At 39.1% G+C, this 13137-nt stretch overlaps 1 protein-coding gene across 1 annotated transcript; it reads right to left on the minus strand.

The window, feature by feature from the left end:
* Window positions 1-1109: 1109 nt before the first annotated feature.
* ANKEF1 (ankyrin repeat and EF-hand domain containing 1) lies at window positions 1110-13137 on the minus strand. Its single transcript, XM_009505482.1, has 9 exons — window positions 12792-13137; window positions 12138-12337; window positions 10698-10847; window positions 9840-9963; window positions 8116-8938; window positions 5067-5293; window positions 3611-3792; window positions 2274-2417; window positions 1110-1235 (listed from the first exon to the last, which is right to left on the minus strand). The coding sequence occupies exons 1-9, from the start codon at window positions 13135-13137 to the stop codon at window positions 1110-1112; spliced, it is 2322 nt and encodes a 773-aa protein (XP_009503777.1).

The following is a 13137-nucleotide window of genomic DNA, read 5'->3' on the forward strand; positions in this document are numbered from 1 at the left end:
ATGTCTCCACACTTTTTGCTTCTTTAGATATATTTTATGGCATTCCCTCCCATGTTTTCTCTCTAAGCTAAACTTTCCCAGTCCCTGCTTGCCCAAAGCTTAGCATCTGTTACTGCCTTTTTTGAAGCTCCAAATTGGGCTCATTATCTCTGCAAAATCTGTGGCAGCAGAGAAATCAACAGAACTCAAGAGGTGCTGAGTCTCTTGGCAGAACACAGGCTGGTTTGGCCTGGTCTATCACACAACTCTTGACATTATACACTTCCTATAATGAACTTTCAGTACCTTTTCTTCATACTAAACTAAACCACAGCCTGGTCAGGTCACTTTTAAGACACCAATCCCTTCCCACCCAAAGAATTAATTTTAATGGCAGGGAGCATATCTGTTGACTTTGCTGTTGTGGGGGCAAGCACTGATTTGGATTAGCTGTGAATGTAGCTCTTAATACAAGAAACTGCATTCACAAAATCTCTGAATGTTTTTCAAGTTTGCCAAAAGTATCTAAAGGTCTTGATAACAGCTTTGCAGTTGGGGAATACATCCTCAGCAAGCGAGGAGAAAGGTTTGTGTACTCTTGCAAGTGTATGAGAGAGAACAGAAAACCAGTAAGCTAGACAGTAGTAGTAGTCCTGGTTGTGAATTCTGTACTTTCTGTTGCCTCTGCAGACGATAAAGAACATTGGTGTCTTCAATAATTTCTGAATGCTATCTTCATATCTCTAATAGCCTTTTAGTAGAAAGGATAGCGCTTATATCTTCCAGGAAGAAGTTTTATGTTGGGGTAAAAAATGGCCTTATAAAGCCATACCTTTACAAAGCAGAAGGACGTGTGTATCACAACAGTGGCCACTCCATGAACTATGCTGAGACTCTGAGACTTAAAATCACATGAGGATAAACCTTTTTCCAGACTAAGTCCTTAGCAGAAGATTGTGTGTAAGCAACATAATCTACAGAGGAAGGACTTGCTACATTTTTTTTACATCATAACTTAGATACATTTACTGAGCTCTGCATGATTCCTTCCTTACAGAGGAATAGCCTTTTAGATCTTTTTTTTTCCTCCTCAAAATAAGTGTTGAAGTAGCGTCTTACAGCTGGTATGCTTATTCCGTAACTTTTCTATTAAAGGGGGTCTTGAGGCTTTCTGAGTGGCCATCAAGAGTAAAGCTTTCACGGAGCAATTCTTGCTTTTTTACTAGTTCCTTTGTTGCAGCTTCAGGGGCCCAAATCTAGAAAATAAAGGTATTTGTAGTTAATCTGGACATGACTTCTGCAACTGAAGCATTAAGAAAATACTGTTAGCCAAATAGAGGCACATTCTAGCACTCCTTTCCATCCTAAGGCATAGAAGAAATCTTGTGTGGCCTCCCAGTGGAAGATACCACAACAATTTGTGTATGCATAAGCAGAGCATCAGAGCATTCTCTTGTTGTCACTTCCAATCTATAACATGCCATAAACTCAGATTAGGGATAACGTGAGAAAGAAGATCCAAAGCTAATTGTTTAGAATGACTGACTCAGGCCCAAGATTTTCAGAGTGGAAAATAGTAATTAGCTGTGGAGTCACTGGCAATGTAGCCTTATTCCCCCTGAGACCGTTACAGAAACTAGCACAAATCAGGGTAGGGAAATGGTAAACAAACTCCAAACAAAACCTCTCAGTCAGCAATGGTATTCTTTTCCTTTTTTTGGGGGGGAACGTTAAAAATTACTTCTCTCTGATCTTTTTCTATTGCTTTGATATTTGTGACTGAGTATTAAGAAGTACCTGATACTAAAATTATATTTCCAGTATTCTAAATCTAGGAAGTAAATATTTAGTGTACTGTGATCCATTTAGTTCAGTAACTGTCACTGACACAAGTAATCATGTGGTAATTAATTGAGAAGGCAAACTAGAAGTTGGTGCCAGTCCCATGCACAAGGACTCCTATCCTTTAAGTGTAAAAACACATACCATGAATGTAGTTGTATTTGTATTTTACTGTGGGTCCACTTTAATACTATTTGAAAACCTGATAAGAGCTTGACTTCCATGATAATTTGTTTTATATAAATCTATGTGTACGTATATAATACATATACCCGCTTTTGCAAACCCTTTTGTTTACTGTTTTGTGGCAACCTCTCTAGCCTGTGTCACATAATCTATAAGGTAGTTGAACTGTGAAGTTGCTTCATCAGATTGTTCTAGTTTTTAGTCTACAGCAAGGTCTACCTTTAATTTAATGTGAAACTGTGCTCATGTTTTGCTACTGTACATACTTTTCTGGGCTTGAATGTTATGTCATCTCTCTTAGTAGCACCACTGGTTATCAGAGAGTTCAAATAAATAACGCTGTCCTCGAGGGAATGTGCTGTCTTTTCAAGAATGGATTTTTCCACAACTGGTAGAGGTATCTGTGAAGGCTGAAAGAGAAGCAGCTATCAGTTATACAAATACATTGCATTTGGAAGCAAGGCACACATCCTGCATCTTCTGATGCTTTTGCTGTTCATTGTGTGTCTATTTGTCTTAATCTGTTCAGAATCTATTTTTCTTAAAGCTGGTAACTTTTTTATACCCAAAATTTGTGAGGGAAACCCTTTAAAAGGTAGGTGATGAGTCTCCTTCTTGGACACTAAAATATTAACTTTAAGATGCACAAGATGATCACCTAGTACTGCTAGTGATCCCATCCTGTGCCAGGTGATGAATAAATAAGCACCTAAAGTTTTTCATTGGCCTGCCTATGAAAGTCTTAGGCTATTCCTGACAAATTCAAAGCATTTCTGAACGGGGAAACCAACATTTGGCTACTGGGATGTATTTACTACACCATTCAGGGCAGGACTGCTAAAGGATACTTCCAGCAGTGCAGATACAATTGCATTTTCTCTCTGAATAGCATCCTGGGTCCGACTAACATGTACCGCTGGTAAATCAGGAAGGTCTCATCCACAATAAGACAGCTAGGATGCGGTCCCAGAGGTTGACATCAGCTTGGGAACTAGGGCAATGGTAAGGTATTCTGGGCTCCCAGGGGGTTCAAGAAAGGCATTCAGAAGTACAGCAGCCAAGCACCGGTGTGGGATTTGAGAAACAGGCCTTGAGTCAACAGTAAAAGAGGAAGGGATGTGAGACAAGCTGGGAAATGAGAAGTCAGCAAGCCTGATACTGCCTCAATGAGTTCAATTAACAGAATAAAAAGGCCTTTCTACTAATTTGAAGGGCCTTGGTCTTATCCTGTGAAGAAACAGGTGCTCCCTTTAAGAAATCATGGTTACCAGTTGTTCAGTATTTACCACAACAGAGCTGGATGATCATAAACTTCAGGAGGAGGGGGAGAAGAGGAGGAAATATCTTTTTAACGTGTCCTGTCAGTGATGCAGGACATAATTCTTAAGCGGGACTGGGGAAGACATGAAGTTCATATAATTAACAAGTCAAAATTTCAACCAATGAACAAGTGCTAGTACTGGCAAGAACAAGTACTGGCTTCTGAAAATAATCACTTTAACAAAACTAACTGATTTATAGTTTTAGAGAAACATGGATGGCAAATAAATGAAGCACTCTACTAAAAATTGGCAAATCAGTCCTCTGTTACCATCTCTCATACCTCTTTTTTCACAGCTTGTACCTTTACAGGCATCAGTGTAGAAGCTGACTTTGGCTTCACAGCTTTTTTTTTCTCTGCCTTTTTTTTTTCTGGTACTTTTGGCAAATTTTCCAGTTTATTTTGGAGCAGATCAATTATTCTAGAATCTGCAAATACTTTTGCAATATCAAGAGCATTCTTTCCTGTATTTAAAAAAAACAAACAACCTGTATAAGCCATGAAAATGAACCTTGGCACTTGTTATTGCAACTGGATAATAACTCTACAGTCACTGAACTGAATTAGGCCTCTATTTTGTTAACCATTCAGTGTGCCAGCAGCGTGCCTGATGTTGGTGTGAGGATTGGCAGTCATCAACACTGCTTGCAGATATAAGGGCTTGCAGAATGAGCCTTAAAAGCAAATATTGCAGGAATGCTTGCAGTGGTTGCTTTGCTCTTGATGTCCTGACATTTGCAGCTTAATACGCTGGTTCTGCAGGTTGTAAATTTGATCTCTGAGAGCATTTAGCACCGGGAGATGGTTAGCATAGTACAAGGTTAGGAATGTCGACCAAGTTATTGTAGGTATTGACCTCTTCCAGTACTTGCTCTGGGGCTGGCAAGGAGCTGAAGGAAAGAACCATGGTTTAAATAGGGCTGAACACCTTCAGTGTGTAATAAAGGAAAAACTCTCCTGGATTTTATGAGACCCTTGTGGCTGTAAAGTAGTTGTGAGCCTAAACTGCCATGTGAGTTAGAACTTCACATGGTAACAGAAATGGAGAATACGCATCCCTTCTACAAGCAGGGTTTCACCTATAAGGCGTTTTGGGAAGGAAAGCTTCATTATGTAGCAATGTTCCTTCCTATGTTAGAGCAAGAGCTTAAAATATGATAAACATTAACTGTTTAAATTACTCCAGAAGGAAATAATACTGAATGAAGGATCTGTTGTGAGGAAGAAACACTCCAGTATCAGTTCAGATTTGTTTACTGTGAAGTATTTTTTCTCAGACAGCAATATTTACATGTTAAGCAGCAAGAATTTTTTTTAAACCAGTGCTGCCTGTCCATAAAAAGTGATTTAAATGGGTGGCAGAGTATACACTGGCCACAACAAAAATCTAATTTTCCATCAAATATTAACTGGATAGAATTTTTTCCATTAAAGCCACTTATAACTCTGTATATATCTTGTGAGGAGCAACAGTCTCCTTAATCATGTAATTAATCATGTTACTTTATTGTCTAGATGCATAAAACCCAGGGAAGCTGTCTACTTACAATAATGATTCCCTGCTGTAGAAAATGAATTGAACCTAACTCTCACCTTCATTCCAATCCTGATAGCAATCACAAATTCAGAATACTTCTGAAAGTGTTCCAAGAACTTAGTTTTTTTTTTTTTTAATAAAAACCCCCTTATGTATACACATAAGGAAACAGGCCTTTTTCATGGATTCATTGATATTTACCATTGCTGTTTGTAGCTTGGATATCAGCACCTGCATTGATTAAAAAATAGACAATATCTAATCTGCAGATCTCAATGGCTCTCATCAGTGGGGTTGCATTGCTAATTGCAGGCGCATCCACGGCTGCTCCAGCCTTCACTAGCAGTTCAGCAATATCTAGGCATCCGTTATAGCAAGCGTGATGGAGAGGAGTCCACATGAAATTGTCTGTTGCGTTTACATCAGCCCTACAAAAGAATAAGAGAAGCTGTGGCAGAGGAAGCTAGCTACTAGATACAGTAACATCCACAGCTCCAAGTGCCATCAATGTTAACTGCCCACTGCAATGGCATATTCAATGTAAACAAATATTTTCATATTGCTACTGCTACTCTGAAACCATTGTAGTATCTTGTCATGGAACATTAACTGTAAGGGTGTGCCTGGGTGGTGATCATATCCCCCTCTAAGTCAGCACTGTGTCCTCTGTATGGAGGTTTTCATAGGTACAGAGAAAAATGGGCATTCAGACAGCTTTGTCATCTAAAATGATGCTGGTATTTGTGGTCTAGCTTCATGGAGAATGGCAAGAAGGAGATTAAGGAATTCAAAAAAGAATGCTTTTGGGCCAAGAACAGGTGCTCTAAAAGATGTGGCAAAATTGCCTACTGTCCAATTTACAAATGAGTTAGAGAAGGTCTGTCTTGGAAAATCTGAGAATATAAAACATTTTCAGCCACCGTGTCGCTCAACTAGATCTGTTTCTGCTCCCAGGTTAAGATTGGCATGTTCTGGAGGATGCAGGGGCTAATCTGGGGGAGACATTTGCAATATGCTGTCTTTGGATGAAGCTGAGGGGAAAAGCATTGCCACCCCTTAAGCCCCTCACTGCCTTGGCAGCTTTTGGGCTGGGGTCATGCAAGGGCAAGAGCCACTAGAGCCCCCTAATCATGTTAAAAGGAAAGAAGTATAGTTCCTCTGTGTCTTTGAAGAAAGTGCAGTCTGTGACCATAGCCAGATCTGCAATCTCCCATGTGTGCCACATGTGGGTTCAGACAGAGTCAAAACCTTATGATGGGACTCATGAGGTCAAGCAGAGTGAATGACTTTCTGTGGTATTTAGGACAGCCTAGAGGTCCTGAACTGAATTAGGGTCACTGTCCTATTTACTCTAGGGACAAACTGCTGATGTTTTCCTAAAAGACATGGAAGGAGGCTGCTTCCAGGGATGGCTTTTTTTGCTCTTCTGGTCAGATGGTTAATATTAAACTCTAGATCAAAAGAATGGATTCATCTGTTTATCTTGTTTAAATTTTTCATCTTTTTTAGAATTCTACCTTTGGTGAGATCTCATTACAGTAAATTCTCCAGACCTACCAGTTTTACCTTTGTTATCTTTCAGGTGCTTAGGTGTTATGGTTAATTCATATGCAGTTTTCATTTCCTTTATATTTCTCATCAAAATAAGTGGTTCTAGTTTATTCTGTTTTCTCTCTCAACCCAGTCTCCATGCCCGTACTGATATTCTGTCTGCCCCTGAATCCCTTTTGCTAACCTCATTCTATCAGAAACAAACTGATCGAGGGGAACAGGGACAACACAGCACTGACTTAAAAATTCTTCAGTGTTTTTTCCTAATGAAACACTGAATTTGCCTTTAGCACAAATTTAATTTACTAATGAGTCTTTCTGGAACAAGGTAGAAAGCAGATACCACCAATTTATGTTTAAACCCCAGCATTTTCTATAGCTCTGAATACATGTTTTGCTGTCTATTTGATATGGATTTGTGATGCCATATTGAAAAGGTTATATTGTGAAAAGTATTTTAACTCCCCTGCTGAACTGAAAGGATCTGAAAGTCCACGACGCTAAAAGATGCAAAGCTAAACACTGTATTGATAACTTTCCTCTCCACTTTGAGATTTTTTTAAATTGACAGAAACCACAATTGGTACTATTTTTTAAAAATATTTAAACATTCAAAATTTTTTTTAAGTTATTACATTTCTAGGTCTAACTGTTAAATATGATGAGATGTGACTCCAGTGCTGTCTAGTGAGGCTTGATGAAAGCAGTAGAGATTAATTTGCTAGATTAATTTGCTAACTCTTGCATCCTTATCTTTGGAAGACCTGAATATACACATTTACACAACTTCGCATATGATCCAGGAATGTCAGTGTAATTACCAGGGTGTGTAAAGATCCAGATGCTGTTAAGTCTTTGCAGGAATTGGAGCAATGACTATAGCCACTTATCCTTAGAAATGAATGTTAAAATGAACTCTAGCTATAGGTAGAGAGTAAAGCTAATGTAAGTATCTTTGAAAAATGTTCATTTAAGCATTCATGTGAATGATCGTAGGACTACAAGTCTGAAGATGAAAGAGATTATACTATTACACAAGTGTGACTGAATTGTTCTTAAATTGCTTTCATTTTTAAGTTGTCATTGAGATTTTTCACAAGTGTGTCTGTAGGCTACAAAATTTCTGAGGCACTCCTAAAGTGAGTGCAGCCTGCAGAGGAAAGTGATTATAAGGCTTATCCCCTTAAAATATTTGCCTGCAAAGGCTCTGGCATGTGGAACAGGGAAGTCTGGGATTGCCTTGATGATTCAGCTAGGAGTACCTTGATGATACCAGGCAAGTCACTTGAGCCAGATTTCCTCAGAATCATTCATCTGATGTTGAGTGTTCAGTTTTGAGGATGCACTATTTGAGACATGGGTAGGAACTAACTGCAGTTCTAGTAGACTGGATTTGTAGGTGCTCTGTGTGTGACCAAAACATCAACAGCCCAAACAGCACCAAAAATTTCAGACCTGGGGAGCTTACCTCTTGGGTGTTTCTATTTCCCCATTACTAAAACGTGAAAAAACAATAAACTAACCCTCTTGAACTCAGGATCTTGTAGAACTACCTTTTTTATTTACATAATATTTAATGTTAAAGAAACCATAGTCTGTTGCATCCAAATGTTTACTGGAAATCTATGCTTTTGAAAGCCTTTCCAAAATAGCAATTTAAAAAAAAAAACCAAAAAACAAAAAACTGACATGATCTTACCCTTTCTCCAGAAGATACTGCACGATATCTATGTTCCCACTTGCACATGCAGCCATCAAAGGTGTTTTGTAATATTTATCTTTTGTGTCTACTGGCACACCCTCTTCAAATGCTTTCTGTAGGGACAGAATGTCTCCTGCTCTGACAAGGTAGTTAATATTAATGTACATTTTCCTTGGCTCATCTATATACCAGGCTCGGTCATCATGCACAGGATGGGCAGATGGGTGTTCCTGGTTAAAATGGTAGCTGTTGGCACTGCTCTGAATAGCCTCAATCATGTACGCAGGGAAGCCATCTTCCCTACGTGGACATGTGCTTGTAGGAATAACACAAATCGGCACGGGGATGGTGATGCCTTTTTTGCCTCTTTGTTTCTTCCCTTTCTTCCCCTTCTTCCCTTTGGGTCCAAAGGATGTTATAAGACAGTTTTTCTGCAGGTATTTAGAGCCTTTTAAAAATTCTTCAGTGTTGATTCCCTCAGCGTGAGATCCTTCATGCATTTCGGCAACGGTTTGTATTTGTTCAACGTCCACAAAGGTGCACTGCTTCTGAACAATTGATATAAAATCATCTTTAGCTACTATCCCATCCCCTTGGTCAACAGCCTCAAATGCTTTGTGGAGGGCAGCCTGGTGCTCTAAGGACCAGTCGTATAGCCTCAGTGCCCAGTAGGGGTTGTCCTCCTTAGCCCCAGGCTTGAATTGTTTTATATAGCTATCTTCAATTTTACGCAGTTCTGCTGCTGCTGCTTTAAAACCACCTTCCTTGGCAATGGCTCTTGGGGTCTTTGTTAATAAGTTTGTCCACGTAGGATCACAGCCTAAAAACAAGGATATAATTTTGCTGATAATGCAGTGGAATTAGTAATTATTAATTAAATAATACAAGACACTTGTAATATACATGCAACTAATTGCCACAGCTCTATAATTTTATACTGTCTTAACTAGAAATAGCGATAGTAGATGGAACTACATCACTGATCTCTGACTGGAAGGTTAGCTACATGTCTGTATTTGTTTCCCACAGGGAGATTAATTGGGCAGCCCATGCTTTACTTATCCGTCCACTCATGAATATGTATACAAAGGCAGAAGTTCAGTGAAAATTTTATACTTTAAGTAAAAGTGGTGGGCAATGTTAAGGAGAAACAAACTAAGATTAAAATGTCACTCACTGTTATATACCTCAGCCTTGTAATTTGGCAATGGGCCACTAGTTAAATGTGTGTGAATCACAAGAACAGAATGTAAAATTTTGATTCAAGAGCACCATACAAAGCTTGAAGCAATATAATTATCTGATTAGGTTAGTGAATGATCATATCTTCTTTGGAATATGTTTCAATGCCCATGGGTGCCAGGTTTTCTTCATGACTACATTGAGATAATTTTTTTAATGATCAGCAGACTAAAAATCAATTTTCTATTGGAAGATTCAATACAATACTTCTAAAAACAGCTAAAACCAGAACCATTTAATACAGTCTAGTTCTAAATTACACAAACCCATGTTTCTGCTGCTTTCTTTAAGGAATGTTTTATCTCAGCCACATTAGTAGAAATAAGTCATAATAGCCCATGTCAGGCACTTAATGAGAATTACATATGCCACATGATACCTCAGAGTCAAACCTTTCATAACTACCCAAGTGCAATTTTTCATTTAGCGCAGAAAAAGGATATACATGATACTTGCAAAGTGACTTATTTTTAATGTACCTCTTTGTCCTATAAACTTGCAGCAATTTGCAAATCCTCCCTCCGCAGCGTAATGAAGTGGTGTGTTACCATTCATAGCAATCAGGCCCAAGTCTCCATTATAAGCTGAAATAATCCTCAAAATCTAGAGAAGCAAAGTCAGTACCAACAAAAGTCTTGTCTGTTTCTTAAGATGGGGATGGGTGAGAATGAATTACAAATACATGCAATATCATATATTCCCAGTTTATATAGTGAACTTCTCTCCCATGCCCAGCTGATCAATGAGCACATAACATTCAAGTTTTCTATAGTAATATTCTTACTTAACTGAGGAAATAGAAACCTTGCTCAGTTGTAGACATGGAGGATGATCTTCACTTCTGCCAGCCTACCGCAGGCTACTGTCTTAAAGTAACTGATGTGTGGACAATCAAACCCACATAATTTTATATACTTTGAAGATGATATGAGGAATAAGGAAGAAAGTGGCTACCTGCGGCTGTTTGCATCTGCCCTTCTTATAATGGTAATGTTTCATCCAAGTTACACAGCTGTGACACACTACACTGTGAGAGAAACATGCTCTCCAATGGAGCTGTTCACACCAGACAGCCACACTAGCACACAACACTCAGAGGTACCCTGGCAAAAAAGGTTCTGTGATTATGAGAGATCCTATCACTGCTGGGTTCCCTTTGATACTTAAAAAGAAGTTTCTTTTGATTGCTGATTATTATGCTTTGATTGGCTGAGATACTAGACTTAAAAACAACCAAACAAAAAACCCAAAACACCCAACACCCCACACCCCCCAAAAAAACCAAACACTCCAGGTTTGGCTTTGCAGCAATGCTTTAACACTACAAATGATGATACCTCAAAAAAGCCTCCTTTGGCTGCAAAATGTGCAGCACTGTGTCGTTCCAGGTCAAATAGGTTAACATCGGCTCCTCTCTCAAGTAGACCACGCACCAGCTCAAGAACGCCTTCTCTTGCAGCTTCCATCAAGGCTGTGCGACCTGTGGCCTGCAAGGTAGCAAGAAAACAAATGAGATTTTTTTTCTACACTAATTCATGTTGGAACGATATGATCTTACTGTTGCAAGGTGGCATAAAACTGGAAGTGTCCTTTTAGGTATTACCAAAAAAAGGAGACTAGTCTAATAGTTTCAAAGACACTTGTAGGTAAACTTTAAGAATCTAGTCATAATGCTGCTAAAATATGTGCAGTCAAATCCTAGTGACTCACGTATATCAGTAACTTGAGTCCCTTGAACAGTCCCCATGAAAATCAATTCCTTAGTTAAGGAATTCTTTATTCTGTGTGCATGCTGTAATGCATGTTTACAAAATTTAACACAAAATACCACCTCTATCATGAAAGAGTGTAAGGAGCTATGACTCAGGAGTGCTATGGGGAAGGCAGAGCAGCTGGGGAATTTCACTGCTGTTCTGCCTGAGAAGAAAAGTTCACATTCTAACACATCAGTGCTGTCTCTCTTTCTAAACAATAGTGCATGTTTGTGATTAGCAGTGCCTATTTTCTTTATAATGGCTGACTTTGGTACATCCAGTGACCTTCCCAAGAACAGGGTATATCTTGGATCAGGGATCGCCTGCCATTAATGTTTTGGCCCACAGCAACACTTAGAGTACCTGACCTGCCACACTACAGAGGGGCAGAGAGCAGTGAGCCATGGATATCTTCCACTGAACCATATGTTCTTCCCTGATAGCTGTCTTTCTCTGGGCCTAGCAAACTTCCTATTACGAGACTAGGTATGTGCCCATCATGTTACCAAAAGAAAAAAAGGCAGGTTTCTCATATTGCAGGTACACCGAGGGCACAGAGTGGACATGTGCATTAAGGGATGGGATAAGGATGTCCAAACATTCATTTTGCTATAGTTACAAGCTAGGAATGATACTGCAAGACTAGGACCAAAGCAAAAGCCATGGGTATTAAGTGAAAGCTTGTAGGGCACATCCAGGCAAAGTACAAATCAGCATTGCTCTACTGACATACACTGAAATGCAACTCCTAAGAGCTGCCCCAGTTTAATTTTGTTTTTGTAAAATAATAGCACTTTAATCTACAAAAATCTAAATTGGGATATATGGTTCAAGCAGAAGACTTAAATCCCTGCTCCTGCAAAAAAGGGTGGTACAGAGGAAGGGAATATGCATGGCCACAGATTTAAGCACTTTTCACTGCTTTCTTATTATAATGTGGGGATTTAAGGTCATATACTCTAGTCATCTGGTAACTAATCTGTACTCCTGTACATATGTTTTTAGTTACGGAAATATTCATACTGGGTTTGTTGCATTGGGATTTGCTCCTCTTTCCAAGAAATTTACACATATTTCTTTAATATCATTAGCTCGCTCACAGGCTTGTAGAAACACAGGCTTCCCATCAGTAGTGCAGTTGTTAACTTCTGCACCATAATCCAAGGCAATTTGCATGCAGTGGTAGTGCCGTCTTGTAGGTAAGATGCAGTAAAACAAAACACCTGAAAAGAAAGCCAGCAGGGATTACGGTGCAATACTAAATTATTAGAAAGGTTATTTCTGAATGGGCAAACTCTTTCAATAGAGACCCATTAACTTCTCTTAGGGTATACACATGCAAAAAAAGACTTCTAGTTTAGGGCCCTTGAACTTGGGGAATAAACCAGAATTTAATATGTGACAACAGGTCATGGAAGGAACACGATTCTTAATCACAAGTTATCTTTCAGATATGTACTGGAGAGACTGATGATTTAAAGGCCTAAACTGTTCAGGGAGAATTATTTTCATTTTCATCAAAGCTCTTATGGCCAACAGCCTCTCTTGAACTGTAAGGATTACCCTCAACCATGGTTCCTCTCTACATATTGGACACAACATATGTATCAAGTGTGTAACACAGTTAAGGGGTCTTTTTATGGTATTTCTGGTCTGATAAGGATCCCTTTTACTTACCTTTCCCTTCGTTATCCACAGCGGTCATGTCTGCTTTAGCTTTTACTAATAAATCCAAAACCAACTCATGCCCTAGCTCAGCTGCCTTCATTGCTGGAGTACATCCCATTTTGTCCTGGACATCTGGATGAGCTCCCTGTTCCAGCAAAAAGCTGCACATGTCAGCATCATTTTTATTGCAGGCCAAATGAAGTGCGCTATATCCTTCCATAGGCTCTGTGAAATTAATGAGGTTTGGGAATCCATTCTGGACCAGTTTTTTTATTTGCTTCTTGTCTTTCTGGTGAATGCACTGAAGAAGTTTGTAGATCTGTAAGTTTAGAAGTCTGTTATCTACTGGTAACAT

This window comes from Phalacrocorax carbo, chromosome 3 (assembly GCF_963921805.1).
Source record: "Phalacrocorax carbo chromosome 3, bPhaCar2.1, whole genome shotgun sequence".
Lineage (NCBI taxonomy): Eukaryota > Metazoa > Chordata > Aves > Suliformes > Phalacrocoracidae > Phalacrocorax > Phalacrocorax carbo.